The 22769-nt window shown below is 39.0% G+C and overlaps 1 protein-coding gene across 1 annotated transcript; it reads left to right on the top strand.

Annotated features, from left to right (window-relative positions):
* Positions 1-68: 68 nt before the first annotated feature.
* On the top strand, positions 69-22619 carry LOC139938824 (E3 ubiquitin-protein ligase BRE1A-like). The gene is made up of 19 exons (XM_071934462.1): positions 69-138; positions 804-950; positions 1704-1871; positions 3356-3623; positions 5270-5449; positions 6009-6121; positions 7297-7512; positions 8257-8382; positions 8986-9159; positions 10810-10945; positions 12231-12352; positions 12950-13197; positions 13761-13845; positions 13945-14127; positions 15537-15665; positions 16535-16744; positions 18067-18207; positions 18999-19100; positions 20246-22619. The coding sequence occupies exons 1-19, from the start codon at positions 127-129 to the stop codon at positions 20420-20422; spliced, it is 2937 nt and encodes a 978-aa protein (XP_071790563.1). The 5' UTR covers positions 69-126; the 3' UTR covers positions 20423-22619.
* Positions 22620-22769: the final 150 nt, after the last annotated feature.

A 22769-nucleotide genomic window follows, 5' to 3' on the forward strand; every position in this document is an offset into this window, starting at 1 on the left:
GTGTGACCTTTAGAGGTCAGCGCCGACCAATCAGATACCTGAGATTCGCCACGGCACATTTGACCCGGAAATGCTTTGTATAGGAATCCTTTCGACTGAGTCGCAAATGGCGCCCGCGGATCGCTCATGAAAAACAAAGTAATTTAACGAGTTTTATTGTTCTTTGTAGCTATTAAATTAATTTATTGAGGTATATTGTGTATATTGGAGATAGGTGGGGTTTATTTGTTTCATTGAGGGTATTTAAATACCTTTAATTGAGTATGAAAAATTCATGAGAAATTTTGTCTTTTTTATATTCTGATCGTTTGATCAGTGATCAATAAAGAAATTGTGACCTTTCCCTGTCTGTGTTTCATTTTTTTTTAAGGTAGTGGTGTACTGTGGTTAAACAAGATTGGGGTGTAAGTTGCAAGGAGGGTGGAGTTTTATGTGATGGATAGCTAGTAGTTGTGGGTTACAGAACAAAGCCTTTTGTCTCTTGTTGGAAGAAATAAGTTGCTGTTGATCAGCCTTTTTTAAAATATTTTTTTAGTGAAATCATGGAATGAAATGATGAAAGGTATTTAATCAATTCATGACCCACCCCCTTTTCTCCCTCAACAAAAACAACAACCCCATCCAAGTTTTGGGGAAAGTTTTGGGCGTCAACATTCCTAGTTGCAATTGGCAGGAGGGTTACGTTATGGCAACTACAACATTCCATGATTTTCATTCATGATAAAACATTTCAAATTTCTACAAATTTTTCTGCTAATTTAATTGTTAACTTTCCTTTCTTTTTTCTCATTCTCTTCTTTCAGACCAGCATGTCCAGCAAACGCAATGCGAGCGAGATTTCCTCCTCGCCAACACCTGGTGCGTCCACCAGTGTTGGCAAAGAGGGCGCCGAGCCAGCATCAAAACGCATCCACATTGAGCCAATGAGGCTTGGTGCTGTATCTTCACAGGTAATGATGAGGCCTACACAAACTAGGACACTGTTCTCCTTTAAAAATAAGTTTGACCAAAAAAGTACAGCAAAAATTGTCAACATTGTTTTTAAAGGGAGTACAGTGCCCCAGTTACTGGGTTTAGATGAGGCAAGAGTTTCATAGTCTGCAAAGGATCTCAATAGCGCTCACACCAATGATGTAACTTTTGCTCAAAATACCCGGCTCTCAGACAAACATGCCACAAACATATACGCAATCACTGTATCATCAACACCCCAACTTCCAAGCTCCACTATAGTGTAGTCAGTCGTGGGTTAGCCTACAACAATCTGGAAGTACGCGTGTTAGTGAAATTTGACACTTTTTTTCTGAGATCCGGGTACTTGGCTTCTAATTTTAGCATTAGTGTGGAATTCTATTTGGGGGCTTAAATATCCAAATCGGAGTATAAAGTTTCATTTGGGATTTGTCTCAGTACACCCCAAGTTGGAAAACAGCAATTTGGGAGAGTTGCTCTATTTAATGCACCAGATTGAGTTAATTTCCCAGTTGAGGTTTTTTGGTTTTATTTTGGGTATTGAAGACTGCTTCCACCAAGACACTAAGAATGTTTTTGTTCCGGCCCTAATTTAGAATCGTTCAGAGTTCATTTTTGTTCTCTTTTCAACAACCTATCGCATCCCTGTGTATGATTAAGTGCAATTGCCATCCAGTTGTTATCTTTCTTTATCAAGAACAATCTCTTTCTTCTTTCTCCTTTGTTTGTAGGAAGAGATGGATGTAAAGATCTTGCGTTTCCAGAACCGCAAACTCGCTGAACGTCTCGAGATGCGCTCAGTGATGGAGAGTGAGTTACGGAATCGCATTGAACGTCTTGAACAACGACAAGGAACGGATGAGATTGTGCTGGGCTTGATGAATAAATACTGGACTCAGGTAGGAACTGAATGAATCTACCAAGCTAGGGAATCTTGACACTAAAGCAGGGTATACCACAAAAATTACCATAAAAATGGGCTTCAATTTACACTGGCCACTGGCCCGGGGGTCAGTGATTTTCAGTGTCAAGCCAGTAAACTCAAGAAAGGACAAGTTCGGTGGTCTTGATTTGTTGTCTTCTTTCAATTCAACCCCCTTTCTTTTTAAAGAATGATGTTTAAAATATTGCATTTGAGTCTCACAAAAACCTATTAAAGGCAGTGGACACTTTTGGTAATCACTCTAAATAGTTATTAGCATAAAACCTGACTTGGTAACGAGTAATGGAGAGAGGTTGATGGTATAAAACATTGTGAGAAATGGCTCCCTCTGAAGTGCCATAATTTTTGAGAGAGAAGCAGTTTTCCATGAATTTGATTTCGAGACCTCAACTTCAGAACTTGAGGTCTCGAAATCAACTATCTCAGGTATGTTATTTTATGCATATGTTGAGATACAACAAGTGAGAAGACTGGTCTTTGACAATTACCAATAGTGTCCACTGCCTTTAAAGATGTATGTCAGATTTTTGGCCCCAAACATTAGAAAAAAATATTTTTTGAGTGAGTGGTATTTCAAAGAGTAACACCGGCTATAATGGAAAAAAGTTTTACTTTTAATGGTCAGGAACCATGACAAAAATTGAAAACGTTTCTTATAAAACACATAAGAATTGGTCACGTGATATTTATTGTCACTTTATTTCACTGCTACTATTAATTGGCGGACTTTTTCGAGCATTGGCTCAAATGAAAGCTTGTAACTTTCTCGACCCCAATCAGAATACCTATTGAATTTTAAATCAAAATTTTGGGGTCAAATCGGCCACAAATCTGACATAGAATCTTTAATGCTGCTGAGTATCTCCTATAAAATAGAAGAGATTAATCTTTGCTTAGTGTTTAAGTTCAAATAAAGCAGTTCAGATGATAAAACTGTTCTCATTTTTATTCTAGTCTCTTGTCATTACGATTCTGGTCTTGCAAGTAAAGATTCTGAGCTTCAAGATCTGGTCTGTGGAGTTTCCCCAAAACTTTGAGCCTTGTTGAGCCCTGATTATTATTTTCTGAAGCCGCTGTCATACACATCTGGGCCCGATTTCATAAAGCTGTTTACCAGAAAATGCTGCTTAGTAAATTTTTAAAATAAAGTTGCAACAATGTTATCTTTATGAAAAGTTGGCTGGTAATAGGTATTTACTAAGCAAGATTGTGCTTAGCCATTTTTTGTGCTTAAAGGGCTCATGAAACTGGGCTACTGTATGTTAGGCAAGTTTTGGAAAGGTGACTTTGGCTACAGCTATGGCTAGATCATGTGCGTCTGCGTATTCTTCGACAATGGCTGATGTGCTGATCTAGCCGTAGCTGTAGTCGAAGTTGCCGTTTCGGACACGGCCTACTCTGAATGATTTGTTGATTTTATAAACTGTGTTCTGTTCTCAGCTTGAGGAAGACATACGCATTCTTCTCAAGAGGGTTGAAACAAAAGGCGTGTCAGTGGTCAAGAAAGAAAACAACCCAGACGTCAAGCCAGTCATTAAGGAAGAGAATGACCAGATGGAGACTGATGAGGCAACGGCGACAGCGGGGGATGAGACGGAGTCTGGAGCAGGGGATGGAACACCTCAAGTTAAAGTCAAGGAGGAACCGTCTGAGATGGAGGTGGAAACGGAAAAGAAAGATACAGTTGTTGTCAAGGAAGAGAAGAAAGGTAAATATCCTATACGTTGAAAAATAACTTGCAAAAGGGTGTCAACAAATTCGTTTAGGGTACAGTTTATATTTCAATTGAAATAGGGATGATGTTCAACACTGAACTAGCAAACTGGTGTGGCGTTTACAGTCTTCTGCCGTGTTCAGTTTTTCGAGACTCAGTGAGGCACTAAAAATTGACTACTTTCGCTTGCTGTGCGCAGGCGTCGCTTGACGTAATATTACCGTATTTGGTCATTCGGAAAACTGAACACGGCGGAAAGTTGAAACCGCCACACCGGACCACTTGGAGTGAATTCTGACGGGTCCTCTGGGTTTTTTCAGTAGCATTTTGCCAGCAGACCACTGTTCTGAGGGAGAATGCTGTTTGTTCTGCTGTCTACAGTGTTTTCCCTAACCCTTTTTGTAAAGATTTTCAGCAGTTCAGTTCTAAATCTCTTTTTAGGAAAGAAATAGTTTAGGTCTTGTACAACGTGTACAGTGTTCAGTGAATGTTCTGGGGTGGATTTCACAAAGAGTTAGAACTAGTCTTATCTCGAGTTAGGACCAGTTACTCGTCCTAACTTAGGACTATCCATGCAATTTGTATATCTCCTAGGACAAGTCCTAAGTTAGGACTGGTCCTAACTCTTTGTGAAATCGACCCCTGAACTACAAAACCTGTTTTCTAGTGGAGATTTTCATTAAATTTGAACCTTACTTAAGTTTATTTCTTTGTATCCTTAAATCACTTGGCTAATACACAGGAACCACAGAAGTACCACACCTTCTATGTTAGCATTGGATACATTTTAGGCTAGAATTAAGTACCTTTTAGGTTAGCTACTAGGCATCTTCTAGGATACTGTTGGGTACCTTCTAGGATATTAATGAATACCTTCCAGGCTAGACTTAGGTACCTTTTAGGTTAGCTATAGGCATCTTCTAGGATACTGTTGGGTACCTTCTAGGATATTAATGAATACCTTCCAGGCTAGACTTAGGTACCTTTTAGGTTAGCTATAGGCATCTTCTAGGATACTGTTGGGTACCTTCTAGGATATTAATGAATACCTTCCAGGCTAGACTTAGCTATAGGCACCTTCTAGGATACTGTTGGGTACCTTCTAGGATATTAATGAATACCCTCCAGGCTAGACTTAGGTACCTTTTAGGTTAGCTATAGGCATCTTCTAGGATACTGTTGGTTGGGTACCTTCTTGGATATTAATGATTATATAACTGACATACAGATCCTTGTCATTTGATTGGTGGAACTCACTTCACGTGACATTCACTATTACTCCCATCCGCACAGGCGATCAAAAAGACCTATTCGCCCATGGGGAATAGCATTTCCCATTGAACAGTTAGGATCATCCTTGTTCCCAATGTTTGTGAGCAGTACAGTGCTGCCGCAAAGGAGCACCTGACCTCTTAAAATGGAACAGTCCAAATTTTACCTTGCGATAATATTCCTCCCATTCCACTCTGAGCCACTCAATATTTGTATAATACCTTCTAGGCTTGAATTAGGTACCTCTATGCTAATATATAGGGTACCTTTAAGGCAAGGACTGGGTGCATCAGGAAAATATAGTGTGATTAGTTATTGGTAAAATACAAAGAGCTTCAATTAAACTTCTTCCCCATCTTTTGCTACAGCTGAGACAGAAACCATCACCTCCTTCTTAGCAACCCTATCAAGCTGTGACCAGACTGAGATTGATCAACAGATGCAAGAACGCTGTAAATTCTCTAAGGAGGCCGTGACCAGATTAGTCAATTCCATCACTGAAATGCAGAACAGGTATAAGACGATGGCTGCAGACATTCAAAATAGAAGTAAGTATCTTCTTTACTGGTTCTGTTGTGTTCGGTGTTGTTTTTGTTTGTTTAAAAATAATAATAAAGACTTGTAATGCGCACATATTCACCCTGCTGGGTGTTAAAACAAAAAACGAAAGAAACAGACACAACAAAATTAATCCTTGAAAACCTGAGACATAAGATAAGTTTTGAGAAGAGAATATAATGTTGTGGTATCAAGACAAGATCTAAGTTTAAGCGGTAGAGAGTTCCAGATGTGTGACGCAGCTGAAGAAAAAGACCTGTCACCCCAGGAGTGTCGAGACTTGGGTTCAATGAGGAGAAGCATGGAACTGGATCAAACTGTTTCTTTCTTTTTGGGTGTTTTTTTTTTGTGGTGGGGGGTTTTTCTACTCAAAGATGACTTTATTACGAAACCTTGGCTTCTAAATCACGAACCGAACTTGTAAATCTTTTCTGATTGTTTTTTAATTTAAATTTTTAGGATAGACATATAATTCTTTTAGTGTGCTTACATATGTTTAGCCAATTTGAAGAAGTTTCATACAAATTGACGTATTTGTCATAATTTAAGGTGATGTTGATGAAGCAGTGAAGGCAACTAATGCAGAATTGACCAATGAAAATCAACGACTCCAGGAAATGATCAACTCGCTGCAAGAACAACATCAAAAGATGACGTTACAGGTGATTGAGAACTTTTGTCCAATATCTAGTCTGAATTTATAATAATAACCCATTTTTATACAGTGCTTTTCACACCCGGAGGGCGTCCTAAAGCGCTTCACATTATTAACCCCGGTCACTGGGCCTTAATTCACTCCTTAGACCATCTCATCTGCCTGGTGGGGAGTATACAGCCTTGTGCAACATTATAATGCGCTACTCAGCTAAATCAATCACAAGAACCATCCCTGCCCTCACAGGTACCCATTCACCCCTGGGTGGAGAGAAGCATTTATAGTTAAGTATCTTGCTCAGGGACACAAGTGTCACGACCGGGATTCAAACCCACACTCTGCTGAACAGAAGCACCAGAGCTTGAGTTTGGTGCTCTTAACCGCTCGGCCACGACACCTCACGAATTTATGTCTTAAAACATGAAATAACTACCTTTAGTCTACCTTTCTTAAGAACCTCTTCAAAAAAGAAGAACTTAAGCCATTTTGGATTGGTTTGGATTTCCAAAATGTTTTAGAAACCCCCTTGGGATAATTGTTTTGGGATTGGTTTTGTTGTGAATAACATTGGCAAAATAAAGCCATGACTTGCATATAATAAATACATGCTGAATACATGTCATTTTAGCTTTATGTGATCAAGTTAAAATGAAAGAAATTGGCTTGAAAATTGGCTCAGACTTAGGCCGTATCTTGGCGGCTACGGCTACGGCTACGGCTGGATCGCCGCGTTGTCATGCATTGAAGTATAGGACGCCCTTAGCAACACCCCTAGCAACGGTCGTAGCCGCAGCCGTAGCCACCAATTCGGACACGGCCTTAATTAACTCTTCCTTCAAAGCAATGTTATTCTCTATATTTTTATATTGTTGTATAGACATATGGCCTGTCGGCGTATGTTTTTTATTCTTAAATCCTTGTGCGTGTATCTTGTGCTATTTTTGTATCTGCTTGTTGTTTCGTTTTCACATTTTGGTGTGTTTATAACCTTGTGTGAGCAATGCAATTTCTTCTTTTGAAGATCAATAAAGTTTTCTTATGTCTTATGTCTTATGCCATTCCTGTAGACATGTTTACCTGTTCAAGTATTCTAATTGATAAAAGAACTACATGTGGTCATTTTAGTTTTGATCATTTTTTTCTTCTTCCAAGAATGACTTTTGTGTTCTTGTTAACCCACAGTTCACTGAACAGAGTGACAAACTAGGAGCAGCTGAGACTAAGTTAGCGGAAGCCCATAACCTGATAGAAGACCTTCGGTTTGATCTGAGCCAGGCACGGCAGAGAGCACAGAAACTTGAGATCCTCCTTGAAGAAAGTTACACTAAGCTCAGAAACGCAACTCTCATCCCTGGACATATATTTGGTGATGGCTCAGCAGGGCTCTCCTCACAACAAGTAAGAAAATGAACCACATGGTAATCATTAAAAAGTGCTGCTCCTTGAAGCCTCTATGGATGAACTAGCAGGCCTGGAATTTCATCTTTGAGAGGGCAAACCGATTTTCATTTTGCAAATGGCACATCCTTTAGAAAATCTTAAAGTCTATGACCGTAGTTTGGATAAATGGTTAAACTGCCATTACTGGAAGTCACAATTGAATGTTTAGGGAAATAAACTGAGAAATTTTGCAACAAGCAGCAGCAATTTGATCTAATCCCCATTCAGCTAAAAAATGTAAAAGAACAAGCTGTTGTCTGAACTGAAACTTTCTCTGTTTCCAATTCTCAGCCTAACATCTGTTAAAAATTGTTGCAGTATCTGCTGCTAAAAAAATGTAGCTTTCCAAAGCGCCTTTAGCTACTGGGCAAACTCTGTGGTCTCGTGGTAAGACATCTGTTCTAGAATGGCAGAGGTTTTGGGTTCAAATGCCATACCACCTGAGTAATGTGCCTTTGGATTTGTTGTCGCCTGTCTCAGGGGAAGTACTTTATGTATACAGTGCTTAACCCACATTGGTGTGTATGAACAAATATTCTTTATTCCTGGTGCAAACTTAACTAAAACATGCTATCTAATATTTCTGAGATTCTGCAAATGTATCGTCACTTCTCAAATTGTTGATCTGGAAGTTCACTTGAACTAGTTGTTTACAATTACAGAAAACAAATTATTTCTAATGAATATTTTGTCATATTTCAGCTTCAGACTTTTGTCAACGAGTTGGAAGAGCACAAGGAGTTAGCAACAAACCGTCTAGTGGAACTTGAGAGGCTGCAGGAGAAACATCAAGAACTTGTCATGGAATCGGAACAACTCAAGATGGATGTAAGTCATTTTATAAAATAATGTTTCTTATTGTTTACTTCTAGTACCAAAACTACGTATAAGCTGTTCTAAGTGAAGATGGTAGAGCATTCCACAACTTGGGTGAAGTGAATGAAAAAGCCTTGGAGTTTTAAGGTTTAGTCCCTTGGATGCAGCTGATACCTGTTGAGAAAAGATGATGAAGAAATTTTCAGATAGAAAATTTACAGCTATATTCCAAGTTCTATAATTTCCAGTAATATAACCTTAATGTTCATGAAAATGTATGTTATATTACTTTAAATTATGGGTTATGATTGCTAAACGAGCCAACCCATCTTCATTGGCCATTTAATACCTTATTGTTGAAATAAGTTATGAATTAAATAAAAAACTAAACAAAATGACAAGGAGCTATGTGTGAGTGCAACAAATATAGGATTCATTTTATTCATACAATGAGTATAATCATTCATGGAAAACTTGACGGTTCCATTTCACTCAGCTTTCCCTCTTGAAATGGAACAGTCCAGATTTCAACTCATGATTTCATTATTTTATAATGTACAGATAGCATCCAATATTGTTTGATTTTGCAACGCCACATTTCTCATTGTCGTTCAGCTTCAGCGTCTTCCTGATTCTATCGTCATGGATCGGGCACCTTATAAGAACCTTCAGTCTCAGTTCTCCGTACTCTACAAGGAGGCGCAAGAAATGAAGACACAGTTTGAGGAAACGAGGAATCTTCTTCAGCAGACGAAAGGAACTCATCTAAGACAGATGGAACAGATGGAGGTAGGAGGGAAATCAGTCAATCAATCAATTAGTTTATTTCCACAGAATCAAAATAGAATCAAAGGCAATGTAAATTAGAGGTTTAGAGATAAATATTTGTTTGATAAGATTAGTTAAAGGCAGTGGACACTATTGGTAATTGTCAAAGACTAGCCTTCACAGTTGGTGTATCTCAACATATGCATAAAATAACAAACCTGTGAAAATTTGAGCTCAATCGGTCATCGAACTTGCGAGATAAAAATGAACGAAAAAAACACCCTTGTCACACGAAGTTGTGTGCGTTTAGATGGTTGATTTCGAGACCTCAAGTTCTAAACTTGAGGTCTCGAAATCAAGTTTGTGGAAAATTACTTCTTTCTCCAAAACTATGGCACTTCAGAGGGAGCTGTTTCTCACAATGTTTTATGTCACCAACCTCTCCTCATTACTTGTCACCAAGAAAGGTTTTATGCTAATAATTATTTTGAGTAATTACCAATAGTGTCCACTGCCTTTAAATAAAGAACAAGCATGGACATTCACGAAACTGTAGAGGTACTTATGAAGATGCAAAGCTTGTAAGGTTATGGTTCCCTGAGCAAGCTATGCATTGAGCCGATAATTTTATTGATGTCTTGAGGAAGATACCACTCCAGGTATGAAAACTTTTCCTGAAAGGAAAGGTGTATTAAAAAAGTCTCAATTGCACAAGCTGCTAATAATGAAAGTAGTTACTTAGACAAGAACGAACAATGGACAAGAACGAACAAAGACTGGTCAGCAATGTAAGAAAGAAGTACTTGTATACTAATCTGAGTGACTACTCAATACTGTCAGCTGGGTGGACAATATTCCATACAGGGCTCGAAGTTTACAGTGGGCCTGAGGCCAATAGGTTTAGCATCAGACCAGTAAACCCAACACTAGACAAGTCCGGTGACCTTGTGTTTTTTTGCGAAATAGCAATACCACACTGTTGAAAAACTTTTATTAAAATCAAATTGTGTTGAAATGTTGCCTTTGAGCCTGTGGTCTGGTCGGGTTGAATTTGTTTTTGACATTTTCAGGGCTCACACTTATCACTATCCTTCTCAACTTGCCCTGTAAGCTACTAATAATTGTGCAGTCTACTTTTTAATAAATAAAATTTGCAAGTATATATTTACTTTTGAGGGAGTGAATTTAATCTCATTTGACCAATATACTGGTTGTGACCGCTACCATTAATCAGACAGAGACATTTGTGCCAATGCATATCTATAATCTGGGCTATTACACTTCCTGGGGTCCAATACAAATGCACAGTATACTAGCCTGATGGGCTACTTTACAAAAAGTGCAAGGCCTGGTTTTGTAAAGGAAACATTTATTCAGCGATGAGATTGTTCAGACTTTTGGCTGAATTCAGACCTTTTATGTTGGCCTGGTGAAGAAAATCAGACAATATTTTTTCCCACAAATAAATAAATCCTGCTCATTGGTCTACATACTTTTATAGTGCTTTTGGGTGGAAATGGCATCATTTCAACATACCTTTGAATTTGTATACAAGTTTCAGACTTTTTCCTTAGTAATGACTTTCACCCCCGATTTATTATCCTACAAACCAAGCTCCCTGTGTATTATGTATTCTAACAATCTATCTTCTGTCATTACCATTTACTCCAGAGTGATGAACTTGCTTGCCAGAAGAAACTAAGAACAGAAGTGATCCAGTTGGAGGACACATTGTCTCAAGTCAGGAAAGAATATGAGATGCTACGGATTGAGTTTGAGCAGAACCTAGCAGCCAATGAGCAAGCAGGTGAGTTATCAAACGGACCAATAAGAATAATAATAGTGGCTACTTATATAGCACTCATATCCGTCCCTCCTTGCGCTCAAAGTGCTTCAGTATTCAGTATTTTTTTGCAAGGCATGTTGGACTATGTATGAATTATGAGACCTTCTCCTTAAAATTGCACCATGTAATGGTTTACAAGGTGCTGTGGCGCAATATGCAGCCAATAATAAAAACAAATTGTTGTATGACACTGTATCTACAGGCATCTAAAAACCACTTTTTATTATTTATATGCAGAGAGGTTTTTTGAGACCCTTTTATGTAACACCGTGCAGCTCCTTTACCAGCCACTGCCAGAAACACCCTGGCAAACGCCTTTTCTTAGCGATAAGTGTAACTGGTTTCTTTCATGCGCATATGCAACACACAGGACAAAGCGAAAAGGGTTAAGTGTCTTATTTAAGGACACAAGTGTCAAGACCAAGACTTGAACTCATACTTGGCTGATCAGAAACACGATACAGCGTATCTTTAAAGGGATTCTGCAGTGAGTTCAAATAAAACAGTTAATTTTGCTGTCATTTATATCTGAAATACGTATTGAACATCAATAAGATGTGTTTTGTTTGTTCCCGACATATCTCACTTGCGTAATTACTGAATAAGTCATGCCCCCCCCTTTTTGTGGACTGTTACCGCCCCCTACCATCGACGTCACGTCGGGAATTCAAACATATCGTCAGCAAAAAGAGTCTGGTCCCTAATACATGCGCCTAGGTACCAGGCCACACAGTGCACACGTCTCTATATGCACACAGCCAGGGGGCCCGACGGCTCGGGTTACCGACATGACGCCACGTTTATGCAAATGTAGGCTCCCTTTTAGGGGCGGGGCGGGTTCCCCTTTTCTCTTGAAAACCATTTTTAAAATACTTGCGCATTTCATAAAAAATGTAAAAAAATATTTCAGGTTTAAAAAGTCATGTTTAATCGTTTAAATTATTTAAAAAAACACTGCAGCCACCCTTTCAATTCATATGGTTAACAACAGCTTTACGTCCCATCTGAAGGATGCAGCACTATTGGTAAAGGGTCTTGTTTAAGGACCCGGTGTTCAAAAACACCAAAGCTTGAGTCCAGTGTGCTAAACCGCTCAGCCACGAAAAAATGATAAAAAAGGGAAAGAGACTATTGCATCCAACACCTCATTGAAAGATTAGATACTTTGGAATTCTTGTATTAGCCATCAATGCCCTCTAGTGTCAATTATAAGAAAGTGTTTGTTATCTTATTTTTTTCTTCACAGGCCCAATCAATCGAGAGTTACGTCATTTAGTTTCAAGTTACCAGAGTCATAACACTCAACTCAAGGGAGAAATCAATCGCTATAGACATAAACTCAAAGAGGCTCAAGCTGAAGTTATGAAAGTAAGTCACTCATAGTTCATGAATCATTTCCTTACCAGATAGGACTAAGAAAATAAAATTTCTGCAAAAAAATAGTTGAATTGCCTGACATTTTGACCTTAGCAGAGTCTTTCTCAAAGGCTAAATGAGAAAGACTCTGCTATGGGTCAAAACGTCAGATCACTAACTATTTCTTTGCAGGTATGACTAATAACCATTTGTCTTTGCCCTTTCATTTTCCTCACAGATGTCCCCCTTTTTAGTCAGCCTCATTCACTCATTAAATACTTTCTCTCCCTCTCCCCACTTTTGATCTGTTCCAGTGTGTTTCCAACTTCTTCTTCTTAAACAAGCTTATCCCCCTTCTCGTTATTCAAGGTTTACCTGTCTTGCTTTTTCTGTGTGTGCTCTCTGCCTCTCTCTCGATCTCTAATCATGTATTTCCACACTTGTTTTTACAAAGCTGATACTCCCCAAAAATTTGTCAATGAACTTGTTCTTTTAGTGGATAGTTGCTTAAAGTAACTCTCCAATAACAGTACACACAAAATTATGTTTTGTTCAGGATGTTGTGATATAAAAAACAACTACTTAATGTTGTTGTTTTTTTTCCTCCAGCTTAAAAGTGACATGGCCTCTCATGGCCACAGTAGTAGCAGCTCAACCTCCAGTAGCAGTAGTGGATTAGACCGGAGGGAGGTAAGCCACGAGAAGGAACAGCAACAGAAACGTGAAGAGGTGAATATTCACCATGACGACCGGCGGGATCCGAGGGAGAAAGAGAGGGAAAAGGAACGGGGTAAAGAAGAGAAGAAAGAGACGGGGAAGGAAGCAGAGATCATCAAGGACCTCAGGGCTAATCTGAAGTAAGTTGCAAATCAAGAGAAAGTTGTTAGTTTGTGTTTGTGTGGATGATCTTCCCGCTTGTAAGGGGATATAAATACCAAGCTGGCAACAGCCAATCTCTCTCTTACTAACATTTGTTTAACATCTGTGATTATGAATTGCACAAATCAAGAAATTATGATTCAGTAACTAAACAACGATATTTATTCTAATCATTGTGAAATCAGCGGTTAGCTTGGTAGGATTAAAACCCACAACCTTGTGATTGCAAGTCCTATAGGATAACCACTGGACAACAGTGACTAGTTTAAACAGATGAGGAGTTGACATTTCAGCAACCTTAATTGCAAGTCTTATAATAAGTTTTACCAAATGTTCCCCATGGTTTTTTTTAAATTAATATTTTTTATATTTTGCAATTGCAACAGGCCTTTCTTAGAAAAGGTCTCCAAGGTCAAATTCAATCTTGTGGTGCACTTATTTTCAAAAGATAGAGTCCTCATGAAAGTTTAGGAGAAAATGTTGTATATTGTCATTTTGTTTGATGTTCTTTCAGAGTGAAATTTCAACTTTTTCTTTTCAGAAAATCACAGGAAAATCAGAAAGAGATGAAGCTTCTTCTAGACATGTACAAAGGCTCTGCCAAGGAGCAACGAGACAAAGTTCAGGTACGTAAAATAGAGAAAATCTCTACTCTTAGCACTAGTTGTACTGTTCTCATGTAGTAGGGAGCATCTATTGTTTTTGTTCTTATTTTTTTTCTTCAGCTGATGGCCGCAGAGAGGAGGTCTCGTGCTGAGGTTGAAGATCTCAGGATGCGACTACGACACATTGAAGACAGAGAAAGACAAGAAAGTCGAAAGCTAGCTGATGAAGAAGCCATCAGGAAGATACGAAGCTTAGAGGAAACCATTTATCAACTTCAGAAGAAACTTGCGGATAGAAAACAGGTGAAATATCTTCCGTTATTTACATGAGGATAGAGATGTCCTTGGTACATGTGTAATCCGATAAATAAAAAAACAAGGAAGGTAGTGGTAGTACTTAGATAATAGACAGGTTTCGCAAGTGTACGGATACAGATACCGATACGTCGCACTTTGTGTGTTCACGTGACGCGTATCCGCGACCATTGTATTTTGCACACACGTTAGCAGCGGATACGGGAGCTCACAACTGTCATAGAAAAATGGATACTGTTTTGCAGACTTTTAGTTGTATTTTTGTCCCAGATCAAAAACATTTACCCGCGGAATTGCTTTCACTGGTATTGTGCTTGATATAGATAGAAAATTGTTAGTCATTTGCAAGCAAAATACACGCTTGCGAAACCTCTCTATTAGTAACAATATTGGCTTCTCATATAATGCTCTCACCCGTCACTCAGTAATGCTGATGGCGCTTCAACATTTATAGTTTTTACCTGCAAGGTCGTCGTCTAGCCTGTTTCACTCCACTGCAGGAGGAAAGCCTCTTCACCAATTATCCATCTCACTCTATTCTGCGCTGTCTGTTGCCAAGCAATGCCCCTGTATGTACTTAGTTCATCTCTCCATCTTCTGTTTTGTCACCCTCTTTTTCTTGTCCAAGGTAAGGTATTGTGAAGCTAGATTTTGACGTATGAGACTAATTCCCTTACATACATGTAGCACCATGTAATGGTTTACAAGGTACTGTGGCGCAATACACAACCAATCGAACCAGGAACACCGGGGCGAACCTCTTCTCTTTAAAGCACACTTGGTTCTTTACTTGAATTACACAACATACGGGACCTACGTCTTTTGTCCCATCAGAGCAACGTATTAATAATCGAATGTCCTGATTGGGACTCAAACTCACACCCTGCTGACCACAAACACCAGAGCAGGAGTCCGACACTCTTATTTGCTAAGCCAATAGGGTGTCGTGGCTGAGTGGACAAGAGCACTGAACTCAAGCTCTGGTGCTTCTGTTCAGCAGAGTGTGGGTTCGAATCCTGGTCATGTCCCTGAGCAAGACACTTAACCATAATTGCTTCTCTCCACCTTGGGGTAAATGGGTACCTGTGAGGGCAGAGATGCTTCTTGTGATTGATTTAGCCGAGTAGCGCATATTAATGTTGCACAAGGTTTAATGAGTGAAATAAGGCCAAGTGACCAGGGGTAATAATGTGAAGCACTTTGAGACGTTTCCGGGTGTGAAAAGCATTATATAGAAACAGATTTTTATTATTATTATAAATACTAACTAATGACATTTACAAACTGCATGCGCTTTTTGTAGGAACAACTACTTCATCAGATGCAATGAAGGGGACTTGTCTTTGAGAAGATTGTCTTTGAGATATAATATTGAAGATTTGTTTTTATGTTTCCAGGAGGAGGAAGCCTTATTATCGGAGATGGAAGTAACTGGTCAAGCCTTTGAAGACATGCAAGAGCAGAACACGAGGCTACTACAACAGCTTAGAGAGAAAGATGATGCAAATTTCAAACTCATGTCTGAGGTCAGGATAAACTCTTTTCATTTCCTTATTAAAAAGCTTTGAAAAAACTCTTCCCTTTATTTTGTTATGTTGTGTCTGAGTAGTCTAGTTCACCAGACCCAAGCTCTGGTGTTGTCAGCAGCAGAGTATTGGTTCGAATCCCAGTCATTACACTTGTGCCCTTGAGCAAGTGATTAACCACAATTGCTTCATGAAAAGTTGGGAAGGTAGTGCATTCTGCTCTACCAGCCTGGCTCCTAGTGGATGATACCCATGCATACATCCTGAAGGAAGTAACCCTATTTCAGCCCAAGGAGTAGTGGCAACTTTCCTTGTGATGGTTGATCTGGGTCGACGGTCCAAATTGGTTAAAGATGCTATGTCAGATTTTTGGCCCCAAACATTAAAAAATCGATTTGTTTGAGTGAGTGGTATTTCAAAGAGTATCACCCGCTCTAACGAAAAAAAGTTTAACTTTTACTTTTAATGGTCAGGAACCATGACAAAAATTTAAAACGTTTCTTATAAAACACATAAGAATTGGTCACGTGATATATTGTCGGGATGCCGACACAAAACTAATTTTGAACACTTTATTTCCCTGCTACTAATAATTGGCAGACTTTTTAGAGCAATGGCTCAAATGAAAGCTTGTAACTTTCTCGACCCTCATCAAAATACCTGAATTGAATTTTAAATCAAAATTTTTGGGTCAAATCGGCAAAAAATCTGACATAGCATCTTTAAGTGTAGCCCTCACCTTGAAGTGGCCGTTCAGCCTTGTGAGTTAGGGCGAAATCTCATAACAAAACAAATAACAAAAATAAGTGCCAAATATCATGTAGGAAGTTCTTACTTTGCATTTTTGCTTTTGACTTTTTTCCCGATAGAGGATAAAATGCAATCAGATCCACAAACTCCTACGTGAAGAGAAAGATGTCTTAGCCGATCAGGTGGCTACGCTACAGACCCAAGTAGATGCTCAGAATCAAGTGGTCCGTAAACTGGAAGAGAAGGAGAGGATCTTGCAGAATAATCTCTCTACTATGGACAAGGAGATTAGTCTACGACAGCAATCATTGGAACTCAATAAAAGAAAGGTAGCTCTCAATATATTACATTGCTTGTTGTTCTTTTGTAGAGTAGCGCCTTGAGCGCCGCTTGCGGCGGATACCGGCGCTTTATTAAGTGTCCATTATTATTATTATTATTATTAATATAACTAGTCAATTTTATTTATTTTATTTTATTTGGAGTTGAACAAAGGAAAACTTGACTAGCGTGGGACTCGCACCAACAGCCTTCGGATTACAAGTTGGCACTCTATAAACTGAGCTATCTAGCCCTATGTTGGTGGTCTCTCTATTTTGTCAATATCTTTGTTCGGGGGTGCCAATTTATTTGTTTAAAGGCAGTGGACACTATCGGTAATCACTCAAAATAATTGTTAGCATAAAACTTACTTGTTAACAATCAATGGAGAGCTGTTGATAGTATAAAATGTTGTGAGAAACGGCTCCCTCTGAAGTAACGAAGTTTTTGAGAAAGAAGGAATTTCTCATTAAAGATATTTGAATTTGATTTCGAGACCTCAGAATTAGATTTTGAGGTCTCAAAATCAAGCATCTGAAAGCACACAACTTGTGCGAGAAGGATGTTTTTTCTTCCATTATTCTCTCGCAACTTTTTTCTCTCGACCAATTGAGCACAAATTTTCACAAGTTTGTTATTTTATGCATATGTTGAGATACACCAAGTGAGAAGACTGGTCTTTGACAATTACCAATAGTGTCCAGTGTCTTTAAGGCAGGGTGTTCTGGCATACACAGAGCTGTGTGGACCTTTACAAACATGGACAAAGGTCCCCACAATGTTAAACTTGGTCCCCGCAAGGGGACCCCAGAGATGGTAATAATAGAACAACAGTAGCAAGTTTCCACAACTATGTGTACAACAAGTATGGGTGTACTTTTAGTAATTACTCCACAAGTTAATACTTACTTGGCAAAGAGCATTGGAGAGGTGTTGATCAAACATTGTTAGAAATTACCCCCCTTTGAAGTAATGTATATTAAAGAAAGAGGTGATTGTTCACCAAAATAATTTTAATCTGGGTCCTTCCTCAGGCATCTGAAAGCACACAATTCTATGTAACAAGGGTTTTTTCTTTCATTATTTTCTACCAACTTTGATGACCAATTGAGCCCAAATTTGTACAGGTCTTTTATTTTTTTGCATATGTTGGGATACAGTTTGCGCCCGGTTGATCGATCCATGACAGTAGACTCATAATAAAGAAGAAAGGTGGGCCATGTTTAAGTGAAACGACTCTCACTGAGGTTGGCTATTTACAATGATTTTGTTTAACTTGTTTTACTTACAATTTTGACAATTAAGAGACTATTTCTTCTGACTCTTCCAGGCTCTCGATAACACCCAATCAGCAGCCGACTTAAAGATGCAGCTCGACAAGATCAATGGAAGAATTGAAGAACTTCAGAGATTAGTGAAAGAAAAGTCGAGTGCAGTCGAGCAAGAGAATCATAAATTCCGAAGGGCCCAGGTACGCAATACAAATTACTCTCAATTGTCTGCTGTTGTCTGATTCCCTGTATACACATTGATCATTATATGTTGTATTTTTTTATAAGAAGGGACCAGGGCCCAATTTCATGGATCTGCTTACCGCCGAATTCTGCGCTTACAATCACCTTTCTCCCCACTTACTGGGCAAACGCCAAATTTCTGCGCTAGCTGTTAGCGTTGAATGCCTAGTAAAGTGAAGTACGCATACACATGTGCATAAGCAAAGATTCCCTGCTAACAAGTTAAACAGGCTTCTCGTAAGCTAAGATTTCCCTACCTTCGTAAGTGCCAATTCTTTGCTTACAATGGGGCTCCGACTGTTTTCGTCCTCCCTGCCTCTTTTTGGTTTCATTGGGAGTTAAAGCAGTATTGGTCTAGCAGTAAAAACTGTGTTAGGTTGACACAAAGGTTTTAACTTTGGCGTGTCATGGCTGAGCAGTTATGAGCACTGGACTCGAGCTCTGGTGTTTCTGATTAGTAGAGTTTGGGTCTTGGTCGTGGCACTTGTGTCCTTGAGCAAGATACATTTAACATAATTGCTTTTTCCTTCGGATGGGACATTAAAGCCATAGGTTTCTTGCACTAGAAAATCTCCCTCGTTGAAAGATGAACAAGTTGGAAGCTCTGCCCCACCCATTTGTTTTTTTGTGTAATGACTATTTGCACGCTGCTTAAAAATAATCACAAATAATTTCTTACCTATGGTCTCGAACAAGGAATAAAACATCATCATTTGTTTCTATGAAGATTGTTTTCTTGATTTTGCAGGAAGAATCTCAACATCTTAGGAGGAAAGTAGAGCGATATAAGAGGATGGAGCTAGCAAGTAGCACTGATGAGGTGCTGATGGAAGAAATTAGGACTTATAAGGCAAGTAATGGTTGGGGGGGGGGGATAAAACCCCAATGCAAGTTAACATCCATTAATTCTTGTGGTTACCCATTGCTAAAGTATAGGATTCTAACTACCTCTAACTACCGGGCTAGCTTGATGGTCTAGTGGTAAGACATCTACTCTAGCAATGCAAAGGTCATGGGTTCAACTCCTCAAAATATTTATCTTGAAAAGATAAATGTATGCTGTTTAATACATTATTGACACAGTTTAGCAACTTACAAAAACATTTACGAATGTTCTCTAGTGTGAAGGTCTGGTGAATTTACAACATTTGGAGATGTCAACACCCTCAAATAAAATGGACTAATCCAGGCAGTCCCAGCAACCGTAAACATGCAGCTGGGTGGGAGCTAGCTGGGCTACATATCAACAACAGTTGGTGCAAATCTTGTACATTTATATGTATGGGCAAAAAGATTATTGGTTTTGTATGCAGTATGCAGAGCTATGACCTGTCCACCTCGTGAAAGTCAAATGAGATTTTTTTAAAGTAGGTGGCACATTGGAAGCGTTGACCACCTTCTAACAACCCCCCCCCCCCCCTCCCAAATTCAGTGCTTTGAACTTCCCTAGTGTAGGGGCACAGACAATTTCCCTCCTGTAAGAGTACTCTTATGAGGAAAATTAAAATTACTATTTTAACTTTGCAAAGGGCACCACAGCCAAAAGACTGACAGCAATTGCTGTGGGTGCCGTGGGTTTATTTCAAGGCCTGCATCAGTGCGGTGTAAAAAGCAAATCTATCCAATGCAAATTATTACATCTTTTGAAGGCAGAGGACGCTATTGGTAATTACTCAAAATAATTGTTAGAATAAAAACTTACTTGGTAACGAGCAAAGGAAAGCTAGTATAAAACATTGTGAGAAATGGCTCCCTTTGAAGTAACATTATTTTCGAGAAAGAAGTAATTTTCCATGAATTTGATTTTGAGACTTCGGGATTAGATTTTGAGGTCTCGAAAGCACACAACTTCCAATTGAGTTCAAATTTTCACAGGTTTGTTATTTTGTGCAGATGTTGAGATACCCTTAGTGAGAAGACTGGTCTTTGACAATTACCAATAGTGTCCAGTGTCTTAAAACCATTTTAACAATTTCTTCTGATCTTCTTTCACAGGAGCAACTTACTTGCCCGTGTTGTAAAAAAGGCCGGAAAGATGTGGTACTGACCAAGTGTTTCCACGTATTCTGCTTTGAGTGTATAAAGACTCGGTACGAAACGAGACAACGGAAATGTCCCAAGTGCAATGCAGGCTTCGGTGCCAACGACTACCACCGCATCTGGTTATCGTAATTTAGTTTTTACCTCTTTTGAATTTGTATTTATTTTATTTTATTTTAATTTGATGTTTCCAGCATTTTTATGTCAGAACCTCCTCTCAGGGCCCAATTTCATAAAGCTGTTTAGCAGAAAATACTGCTCAGCAGATTTCTTTGCTGAGAAGGAAATTGATGGGGCACCAGTGGCATCAGTATAAACTTAATGGAATGTTGGCTGGTAATCTTTTTTCTGCTCAGCAGGATTTTTCTGTGCTTAGCAGGATTTTGTGCTATCAGGCTTTATGAAATAGGGCCCAGGGCTTAAGCATGTGAAGCTGTTTGCTTATACAGAGAATATTGCTTAGCAAAATACTAAGCAGGAAAAAACAAGGGACCAGACACTAACGGTACATATGGCAAGGTACATGTATTTTGGCTGGTAACCTTTTTGGTATGAAGTAATTATGATTTTGAGCCAAGCTATTTTTCCTGAGAATTATTTTGTGACTGAATTATTTCTGCTTAAGCAGCTCTAGGCTTTTGGTTTTATGCCAGCATTGCCATGGCAACATGTGTTTCTTTTGTTTATCGTCTCTTAAACTTGGCTTCTCAACTTAAGTCTATTTCAACGTTGCAAAACATTTTTTTATTTAACATTACCTGCATTACTACAATGAGTGTAGTTCCCATCTCGGTAATTGCAGAAAATATTTGGTGTCAGATCAGTCTGTACATTGCTTGCATGAAAGGTCAAAGGTCAATACCATTACCATGTTGCGGGTCACATGATCCTGTTTAGGTAATTGTCTTTATGGTACAGCAAATTCTTTCCAAGTGATCACATACTGGGCCCAATTTCATGGCTCTGCTTACCGTCAAATTCTGCGCTTACGATAACCATTCCCCCATGGCAGGGCAAGTGCAAATTTCTGCCCTAGCAAAGTAAGCGAAGAATGCCTAGTGTGGAGTATGCACGCGCACAAGCCAAAATTGATGTAAGTGCATAATTCTCTGCTTCTGCAAGCACTGATTATAAGTTATGGTAAGTAGAGCCAGCAGGTTATGGCTGAGGGGTCCAGCACACAGACATGACAGAACCCAAGTTCTGCTGGCTGAGTCATCGGTCATTTAGAGTGTGGGGTTAAGTCCTTGGCCCAGTTTCATGGTTCTCCTTTACTGCACATAATGTAGGATCATGTACTTTACAGAGAGGCGTAACGCAGAATTCCCCAATAAGCAGAGCCATTAAACTGGACCCAGGGCCCCGTTTCATAAAGCCTGTAAGCACAAAAATTTGCAATAGCGTAAAATTTCTTCCTTAATAAAAACAGGATTACCAACCAAATTTCCCCGTGATTTTGCAGGATAAGCAAACAACAACTGAATGCCAAATTAAAATTTGGTTGGTAATCTTGTTTTTATCAAGGAAGAAATTTCATGCTAAGCAAACTTTTGTGCTTACAGGCTTTATGAAGTTGCCCTGGACCAAGGTCATGACCTTTGAACTTTTCAGCAAGTCACTTGCTTCTCATCGCTTGTTTCTGGTCATGTCTAGTCGCTCAGGTGAACTTGCTCATGGCTGGCCTTGTGATCTTGTGACCTTACATGCAAGCAGGGGTCGATTTCACAAAGAGTTAGGACTTGTCTTATCTCGAGTTAGGACGAGGGTCAATCTTAAGGTCTGCATGCTACAATGCAGGGTTGGGACTCGTCCTAAGTCCTAAGATTAGTCTTAAAGTAGGAAGAGTTTTGTGAAATCGACGGCAGGCTACAGAATGTATAAATGATATGTATATAGATTAGAGTTTTTGTTTTATAGGATATACATGTAGATTAAATCTAGGTGTTTGTCTAGGATATATCATGACGTAAAGATTTGAATATTGTTGTCAACTTATGGCTTGTAATGACACTTATATGTGACAATCAATACCAAATCAGGCACTTTCTGCTAACACTAAAAACTGGCTTTTTCTTCTCATCAAATAGATGAGAATAAGAGCTTTCAAATAACGCCTAATTGGGTACGAGGCAAGTGATTCTCTTTAACCCTTTTCAGCACTTTAGTGTTGACTCTTTACTTTAGTTGCCCAAGTTATTACAAAAAAGCACACGGGCCTGAGCACAAAGGCTTTGTAAAAAGCTTAACTTTTGTCCATATCCACCCTCCATACCCAAGCTTACCATCATTGGAAAAAGACAGATTGGATCTTTCCAATGATGGTAAAATAAAATAGGGTTTCTATCATGGAATCACTTCAAATTGGAGTGGAAATATCCGAAATGTCAAACATTCAAAGAGCGCAATATGGCTGGTGCAAAAAAGTGTTGGGTTTACAGAACACACAGGGGAAACAAAGACCAAGAATTTGGAGAGTTAT

The sequence above is a fragment of the Asterias amurensis genome, chromosome 6, assembly GCF_032118995.1.
Source record: "Asterias amurensis chromosome 6, ASM3211899v1".
In the NCBI taxonomy this organism is placed as follows: Eukaryota; Metazoa; Echinodermata; class Asteroidea; order Forcipulatida; family Asteriidae; genus Asterias; species Asterias amurensis.

Coding starts and splice junctions, on each gene's coding strand:
- LOC139938824 (XM_071934462.1), top strand. Junction 3,624..5,269: donor TGTCAAGGAAGAGAAGAAAG/GTAAATATCCTA, acceptor CTTTTGCTACAG/CTGAGACAGAAACCATCACC. Junction 12,353..12,949: donor CTCAAGCTGAAGTTATGAAA/GTAAGTCACTCA, acceptor TTTTTCCTCCAG/CTTAAAAGTGACATGGCCTC.